The sequence below is a fragment of the Artemia sp. Qi Xiang Cuo genome, chromosome 21 (genome assembly GCF_049724085.1).
Source record: "Artemia sp. Qi Xiang Cuo chromosome 21, ASM4972408v1, whole genome shotgun sequence".
In the NCBI taxonomy this organism is placed as follows: domain Eukaryota; kingdom Metazoa; phylum Arthropoda; class Branchiopoda; order Anostraca; family Artemiidae; genus Artemia; species Artemia sp. Qi Xiang Cuo.
Window position 1 is genome coordinate 10,896,462 of NC_142814.1, and position 8,721 is coordinate 10,905,182.

Here is an 8,721-nt window from a genome sequence, read left to right on the forward strand (position 1 = left end):
ATTGAAGAAAGTTACTAAATCCACCAAGAAAACGCTAAAATCTTGTTATTTTTTACCGGATGGCAACGCTGGATTAGAGTGATCAATCCAAGTTAAGTTTTCAGGCTTGAAGCTTTGAAGCTGGGTTTGAAGCTTGTTTTGAGCGAGTTTGACAAAAATCGTTTTCGGGTTATCCGTGTTCAATCCAGCAAAACATTAAAGCGTTTTCATTTTATGGGTTTCAATGGTGTTGGACACGGATTCCTCAAAATTGTAACGCATCAGAACAGCATGATTAAATACGGACTCTGAGAAAACATTCGCCCGTGTTGAACACGGTAGTCAAAACAATTATCTGCACAACCCTTGTCGAACTCAGGGTGTGATGTGGATGACCTGGAAATAAGGTTCTGACTTTGAAACGTGGATGCGTCAAAAGACGGAAGGAAATTGGTATATATTCTTTCGAACAATTCCCAAGTTTCTGGGCCATCTATCTGGGACTGAAGAAAAAGTGAGTATTCGCCAATTGGTATTAAAAGAGGTCATAATAATGGATTTGAAAGATATTTTAACCTCGAGGGAAATTATAAGGAATAGAGAGATTCGAATGTATTAGGTTAAGAAGGAGTGTCCTCAGTTGTGCTAGAACCAGGAGACTCAATGCCATTGTGAGTTGTAAATAGTGACGGAAGTAGTATTCTTGACACCCCGAGAATGGACAAAATGTTTTTTCTCCAATCGGTTGGAAACTCTCAGGATAAGGATATTGTATAAAGAAAACAGTAATAAGAATAGCAAATTAAAAAAAAAATTAAGTTGTAACGATTTTTATCTGGAAAAGTCGAATTGTTTACTTCAAGCCGCTTGAAAATTTCATGGAATGCAGAGAGTGATAATAGAACCTCGATTTAGACACAGATTATAAAATAATTCTCGTGTTATTAATTCATGATACTTCGTTGATTCATAACGATTCTTCATTTTTATAAGTATCCCTAACAAGAATTTATTTTAACAATAGATATGTACAACGACAACTAAAAAATGAAAAACTGTTTTAGTAAAACGGTGGATTAATATCAGTGGATATAGTGGTATATCAATGGTAAGGAGTCGGAGCTCGGAGTGGTATTTCCAGTCTGCTTTTAAAGAGACCAATACCCGCTACCCCTTTCTTCCAATGGTTCATCGGTGCAAGAAGAGGATTTAACAGCGCATCCCTCTTTTGGCTAATAGGTGCCACAATTTTGTTTCTAGGCAAGAGCCCCGGATGTTTCTTTTTAGATTATTAATTGAAGTGTGGTTGGGATAATAGGAAAATATTAATAATAGGAAATTCCAAATGGAGTCCCTCGCACCTGTACAATATGGTCAGCTGTTGTTAAGACAGCCCTCTTTCTATATCCCCCTATTATTTTTTCTATTAAAAAACTTAGACGCCAATTTTATAGGAAAATCTTGTCTAAGCATGCCTACCAGCTGACAAGACTCCCCGCGACGTTTATCTATTAAAAACCTTAGATGGCCAGTTTGTAAGGAATCTTGTCTAAACATACCTCCCAGCTGGCAAGACTCCCTACGATGTTTTTCTATTAAAAACATTAGAGGGCTTTCCAGGAGTGCAGATCCATGTGTGTCCTAGGAATTGTATAAATACCCAGGGTAAGAACAAAACAGCAACAGTATTCATTTGAAGCTGCAGTGTGACACAACAAACTCTAAAAGAAGCGAATATGTCTTGTTCATATCAAGAAGTAAGTTACTTTCTCAATTAAAACTTTTCCTGTCTCCAGGTTTTCGCTAAATGAGGGTGAGCCTCTATTCCCTAGCCCCCCTCCTCATTCAAAACCCCTCCACACATACCACATCGTCTATACTCGTTTTAAAGCTTATATTACCCCCTTTTTGCCGTGTAAAAACCAAACCCCCCCCCCCCCCCCCCCCCCATTCGATAACAATTAATCCTTTCAAAAAGAATTATTCGTTCACACAAAGTATGTGACTTTTTCCCTCATGCATTGAAACCAAGGAACAAAATCAAATGTCTCACGGGCCCTCTTGTCTAAAATTGGCATCTGCTGTGAATATGCTCAATGTAGAAAGGGAATCTTTGTAAACAATTAATCTCGCCCAGAAAGGGACTGGCTTGCTGTCAATTATACCTTACGAGGGGTGATCCATTTTCAATGAACCTAGTATTTATTTCTCGCTGATTCTACTGTTTCGGGTTTTCTTGAAAAAAGGTTCTAGGAAGCTATTTTCTCTATTATTCTCTGCAAAATTGTCATATAATAGATTTTATTCGAGCGAATCATTTTATATGATTAGTCTGATATTAGAGTTTGAAATTGCGTGTAAGGAGGGATAACAGAGAATGAGGTGCATAATAAAAGTATTTATTCATCTATAATTCTAGTTTAGCTAGATGGTCTAAATATTTGCACCTGAGTAGATATTTTATCCAAGCCCTAGACAAATACTACTAGTTTTTTATAGCTTTATATACACCTTAGCTCTTTTTGCTTTAAATGCTCTATATCTCTAGGCACGTAGCAAATTCATATTTTTTTTCTAAATGGTAAAAACAGGAACATTTATTTCAATCCTAAGGCTACAGAATATTTATTTTCTTGCATTTTCCATTAGAGCACAAATTTTTTATAAGAAATTCGTATAGTTTACTCACTTTTTTGTCATGTTGAAATGGTTAAGGATGAAGGAAAAAGAGACCTGTCCTAGAAGCCTATTATACTCTGCCTATTAAACTTGGTTTATTCTTTTTCTAGTACATTTCTAACTCGAGTGTGAAAGCTGTTATACCTGGATTATTTGATTAGTTGTATTTTATACCTTTATAGTGCTCTCTTAGCTCTGATGTTATACCATTGGTCCTTTGTAGTGAGATTTTATCCAAGCCCTATACAAATAATACCACATTTTTAAATGCCAGAGGGGGGTCTTATAGAGAAAAAACTATGTTTTCCAATAAATCTTGTTCTTCTTCTCTTCTTTTTGTTTTCTTCTGTAGAAGAGAGCGGTATTTTATACTAAATCTTGTCTTTTCTTCTAGAATTTTCCTGCTCTCCCTCCTCCAAACAAGAGGGCAAGGGGCAACGACCCAACCCTGTGCAACGAATGGAGATGGCTGACTCATCCACCTCCCCAAAACCCCGCAGGAGGAATGCTGTCCCATCTGTGCTCCGCACGCAAGAAGGTGAAGTCACCGAGCCTTCAAGACCGGTGCCTTATGACAGTTAAACGGCCGAGCCTTCTGAAATCCCCATGCAAGACCATGATGTCGCTTGTCGAGCAAGGTAACACAACCCCCCCCCCCCCCTACGCTGCCCTTACAAGACCGTGGTGCTTTCCTATCGGCGCAATTTGAAGATGTAAGGAAATCTTTTTATTTAACCTAATAAAGCTGAGTTCTTTTTTACATGTCAGAGAGCCTTTTACTCTTTAATTTTGTCTTACCGCTATTTTTCTATGTCTCAGGAACAAGTTATGTAAATATCTAAACAAGGCTTCTTTTCGTCTTTTAAGTGTCTATATTTGTCTTTTCACTTTTCTAGTATACCTTTGTCTTTTCAGGTTCCATGCTTCCCTTCCCCTTAGTTTTAAAATGTTCTGCCCCCCACAGGGAGAATTTCATTTTTCACCATTTTAACGTTTGATTGGGTTTTTCGCTTTTCTAGACTATCTATGTCTTTTCAGGTTCTTTGCTCCCTTCGCCCTAGTTATAAAACAATCTTCCCCTCAGAAATAACTAAAATAAGCTTGTTTTTCAACTTGTTAAGCGTAAGAGTGCTTACTCGCTAGCTTTTTGGGGTAGTCATCTGCCCCCACCCTGTTAGCTCCATTCATATCTAAACTTTATGTTTTTCTTTTTTCTAGGCCGAGATCGAAGGCCTCCTTGCCCAATTCATTTGGGTAGGACCAGCAGCCCCAGAGGAAGCCTCCAAGGAATTAATGGCCTGGGCCAATACCTTTATTGCCAAATGGCCAGAGCCAAATCCCCCTTCGGTAAGTTTTCATGACTATTTTTTAAAATACATTTATAAGGGTTTATCAGTAGTGTGGGTATAGGGGTTATAGTACCAAAGGTACCATTCAATGCCTCATGATACAATGATTCCTACAAGTAGTATGGTATTTTTGACTTCGAAAGGCCATGGTACCCTTCTATGCTCCATAATACAATGATGCATTCCAACGAGGAGGGGTGTTCAATGAGTTCATTGGCTCATGGTACCCTTTCATAATACAATGATGGAGTCTAGTGACTATTATGACTTCTATACTCATTTTCTTTTTTTAACTCGGCAATACCTTCCAGGGAGCTAATATGCTCTTATTACTCCTTTAAGCTCACTCAGCATCATCGCTGGAAAATATATTGCTGCCACTACCTCAATTCCGTGACAATTCACTGGAAAGTGAACACGAGGGGGTTTAAGTGTTGGGGTGAGTCCAGATAATGTAGCCACTGAGTTTAATTTAGACAGTTTTGTGCGGGGTCTTAGCCTTGATATAGATTTTGAATAGGTCAGAGACTTGCCAACTAGCGAGGTCGAGACAACGCCGGCCATGGACAATGATTTAGGGTAACAAAGTGATTCTGGCTTCACCCCCTGTATTACCAGAGTTTTTTAAGCAGATACCTCTTTCCTCAACATTCACATGTATCGGGCTGATTTTGGTGACCATTTCAATTCCCTAACAAGTGGCAGTATCCATACGAATCCAACTGAAACAACACACTCATACATAAGCTCGAGTCGGGCACTTCTCGAAAACCATATGCAGGAGGTGGGTGGACGGGACAGTATAAAAGCATCCATCACGCTTAAAATAATTTTTTAAATGCAAGTTCGGTGAGTTTTGCGAGCATCACATACAAATAAGAATGCAAAAGCTTCATCCGGACTCATAATTTCTAGTGTGTGTTTTTGGATTGGGTAGGATAAACTTTTAACAGGATGGAGGGATATAATGAAAATGGGAGTGGGTTGGTGGTTTTATTCATAAAATAATAGAATTAAATATTTAAAAGTTTAAAAAGGAATTTGTTTTAAGGGGTGGGAAGGTGCAGGGGGTGCAAAATATAATGCAAATTTAAAGGGTACTAGGGGAACACAATGATTTATTTTCGACACGGGCTTAGAGTGTTTAAATTATTCCAACATTGTGGCGGGACATAAAACCCGGAAAGATTACGCTAGTAAGACATATTTGGATGGTTTAGCAGTTAATGACGGTGGGGAGGGTTTTAATGTTCTAAAGTAGATTTTAATTGTTTAAAAGGGCACTATCCAATTACGCCAAAGGAGATTGACATTTTTGAAAGGACTAATGAACATTTGAAAGTTGGGGTTACAGTTTTACAATTTGACGAAAAATATGAAGAAGAAGAGCTTGGCGATAAAAAGGGGGTAATAATATATTCCGTAAGGCCACCGTCAATTGAATCAGTGAAACACTGGGTATGGCTTCTTTACGAACCAGCCAAAGATCCTGACACAATTGTAAATTTCTTTCCTACCCCCCCCCCCCCCCATATTAGCAGGGTTTTAGGTGAGGGTAAAAATTTTAATCAAGAGAAGACTTTTCAGAACTGTCCAATGTGTCTATCGAATTTCAGAGCGAATTAAAATTAAAAAATTATTTGAAACACTGTAAGCGTCATGGGTCCCAGTAGGTGGAAACAGTTTCTGGGGACAATGCCAACTTGCGGTTCAAAAGCTTTCAGAACACGCTGTTGCAGAGCAACAAGGTGTCATTGGATATTGATGCTGCACTCACGAATGTGTCCGACCCGTCAAATTTGAATCGTGTTAAGGAATATAAAATCATTGCAATCTCTTTTGCGTCTGCACGAAGAGATTCAAGTGATACCATGGAACTGGTAGATTGTGTTGAGACGTTTCGCGGGGAGGATTGTGTTGGCACTGCTATAGTTACACTTACTAAAACAGCAAATGAGGCGATTTCACACCTGCGCCATACATATTATCAAATTAATCCATCACCAGAAGACAAGATGGCCATTAAAAAACTGAATATTTGTTGGGTTTCTAAGAAAAATATTAATGAGGAGGATGCGAAAGCCCACAATCATGATCATTTATCGAAGGAAATGTCATCAAGGGGAAGTAAATTTCGGGGGGTTGCAGATAAATTGTATAATTTAAATGTTAGCAATATTTTTTACCGATCTACATGCACAATTCCAACTGTGCATAGGGAATTTGTATATGTTGCGAGGGTAGATTGTTCTTTTTCCTATAATATCATACCGAAATCATCTGAAAAGTTACTAGTCTTAGAATTTAAACGGTAAGTAATTGATAATGGTAAAGCGTACTTGAATAAAATCCGTTTCCTTGGTTCCTTGAGTTTCTTCCCCAAATGTCTAAGTCAATTGATTCAAGTACAGGGAAGCGACAATTTTAATAGATTCCCTCTCCTTAAACAGCACTTTCCAGACGAGGATCTATATGATTTATTAAAGTGTAAGGGCATATTTGTACGACTACTACAGCTCTGCCTCGAGGCTATGGGAGAAAAATTACCGCCCATCGCAGGTTTTATGATTCACTTTGAGAGATTCAATGCATTACTGCTGATTATTAATTTGTCAAGAGGTTTGGGCAAAGGGAAGGCGTTAAAAATTGGTGGGACCATTGTAAAATGTACCTGGCAAGTGATGTTTTGATCTTTTTGGATATTGTTTGTAAAAGCGCGGACAGAATTCACGAAGAATTTGGGTTGGATTTGGGGCATTATTCTTCCACTCGTCATCTGGTGTTGGATTTAATTTTAAAAATTAGTGAAGCTGAAATAGGTCTGATCGCTGACATGGATCAGCACCTGTTTGTAGAGAGATCAGTGAGGGAGGGAATATTATCCACTTGGTTCGTATTCTTGAAACTAACCCGACTGGACAACGCATCGGTGAAAGTTGAACGCCGTTTTCTTGGATATGAATTTCCTATATCCGTCGGCAATGTCTGACTTTTATTTGCCGTGGGGGAATTACCAATGGCTTAAAGATCCTTCTGCTCCAGATTTCACCAAAATTCCCACTGTTGAGGAGAATGGACCACAAGGATGTTTTTTGAAATTGACGGCGAAATACCTATGTAACTTCATGACTCAGTAAAAGACTTTATTTTTCCATGCATGATTAGATTGGTGCCTAGGGTCTCTTTGAGTCCCCAAAACTTCATGCACAACAGGGGTGGTTGTGACGTTGTAACAGACCCAAAATAATCAGCCTGAATCATTGCAGATCCAAACTTCACAAATTTCACGATGATAGACTCCAATATGGTCCTTTTGCATAGAAAAAGAAGAAATGTAGTACTAAATGAAATGCTGCTGGCAGTCCATTTTATAAATTTTGACTAAACTCAGTTAACTAAATGGACTGCTGCTGGCAGTCCATTTTATAAATTTTGAAAAAAACTCAATTTGGAGTTATATTACAATGTGTGTTAGTGCCAATGGCCGGGGTGGGACAAGTAGGTGTATTATGGAGACGCCGATTCACTCCTATTGAAAATAAAACAGATGATCGGTTACATGATTTGGAAAATGGAGAGTATATTAGCTCCCGGATGGATTATACAAACTGAAATGAGGCCCTCTATCGGGAGCTGGTGAAATTCCAGGCCCCAAGTCAGTTGTTGAAAGTAAAAACTGAGACGGGGAGCGACTTGGTATCCCGTGGTGTCTTTCTTGGTCCAAAGGTGTACTGTATGGAAACGTACAATGAGAATACCAAAAAAGCCAGCAAGGGGTGCCATCATACTATGTAAAAGAAAATTTATGAAAGTTTGTAGGAACTGTATATAAAATAATATAGTTGCAGAGTGAGTGCCATGGCCATTCACTCTTTTAAAATATAAAAACTTTACAGTTCGGGTTGAGAAAAATGCTAGGTCCACCACATCGACAACTTATATGTACTCGTGGACGTTGGGAAGTTACTACCACATGGCCAGCACCTTATTTCAGATCGAGCTGAGTGTGTAGATTATAGAAAAAACTCGGTCAGGAGATAGCCCTATACTTGGGGGGAGGGGGGCTTTGTGGGAGGAGGAGAACCATTTTTCCTTCGCCAGCTCAGCACTGCCTTTATTTATCTAGACATTTCTTCAAGTGTTTAACATATTTATAATTTGTTTTGATTGCGCAAAGAGATTATTTTCAATAGTTTATTAAGTGTTTATTTATTTATTGTTAGCCCATCGCGTTCGTTGGCCGCTGTGAATGTCTGATCGTTCGTCGCGGGTACCATCCGCTGGCCACTGCCGGAGCCGGAGGAGCGTTCCAACCGGCTAAGCGCTATATTCAAGTGTTTTAAAATGTTTATTGTAAGTATATTCATGTGCTTATTTCTTAAGTTCATTGCAAATACATTCAAGTGTTTATTTTAAAATTTTGTATTGTATTTCTTAGTTAAAGAAACCATGTACATACTATTTCCTTTGAGTATATATTAAACAAATTGAGGTTAGGTTTGGTTAGTTGCATTTTGAATCTGGAGGAGTTTGTATCAATTTAAAACACCATTCAGATCTTTTCTTTGCGGACCGCCCATGTATGACAAAACAACACTATTAACGAAAATAATTAAAAATCGTGATAAAATGTTTTTAAAGAATCCAAAAAATATCTATTATTGCTATTGTATATGGCAAAAAATTTATAACAAAATAAAGAATATTGATCCGA

The 8,721-nt window shown here is 38.2% G+C and overlaps 1 protein-coding gene across 2 annotated transcripts; it reads left to right on the forward strand.

Moving 5' to 3' along the window:
* Nucleotides 1-1,688: 1,688 nt before the first annotated feature.
* Nucleotides 1,689-8,296, forward strand: LOC148939230 (uncharacterized). Of its 2 annotated transcripts, XM_089106527.1 has the most exons (4): nucleotides 1,689-1,736; nucleotides 3,053-3,296; nucleotides 3,877-4,005; nucleotides 8,231-8,296. In XM_089106527.1, exons 1-4 carry the CDS (start codon nucleotides 1,716-1,718, stop codon nucleotides 8,254-8,256), a joined length of 420 nt encoding a protein of 139 aa, XP_088962653.1. In that variant the 5' UTR covers nucleotides 1,689-1,715; the 3' UTR covers nucleotides 8,257-8,296. The 2 variants fall into 2 exon arrangements, 1 of the variants encoding a protein (XP_088962653.1); XR_016143513.1 differs by lacking the exons at nucleotides 1,689-1,736; nucleotides 8,231-8,296 and having other exon boundaries at nucleotides 3,214-3,371; nucleotides 3,877-3,984.
* The last annotated feature ends 425 nt before the right edge of the window (nucleotides 8,297-8,721 follow it).

Bases quoted from the DNA above. Each gene is read 5' to 3' on its own strand.
- LOC148939230 (XM_089106527.1), top strand. From the start codon at position 1,716: ATGTCTTGTTCATATCAAGAA. The intron at 1,737-3,052 runs GTAAGTTACTTT...CTTTTCTTCTAG, and splicing joins TGTCTTGTTCATATCAAGAA to AATTTTCCTGCTCTCCCTCC. The intron at 3,297-3,876 runs GTAACACAACCC...TCTTTTTTCTAG, and splicing joins GATGTCGCTTGTCGAGCAAG to GCCGAGATCGAAGGCCTCCT.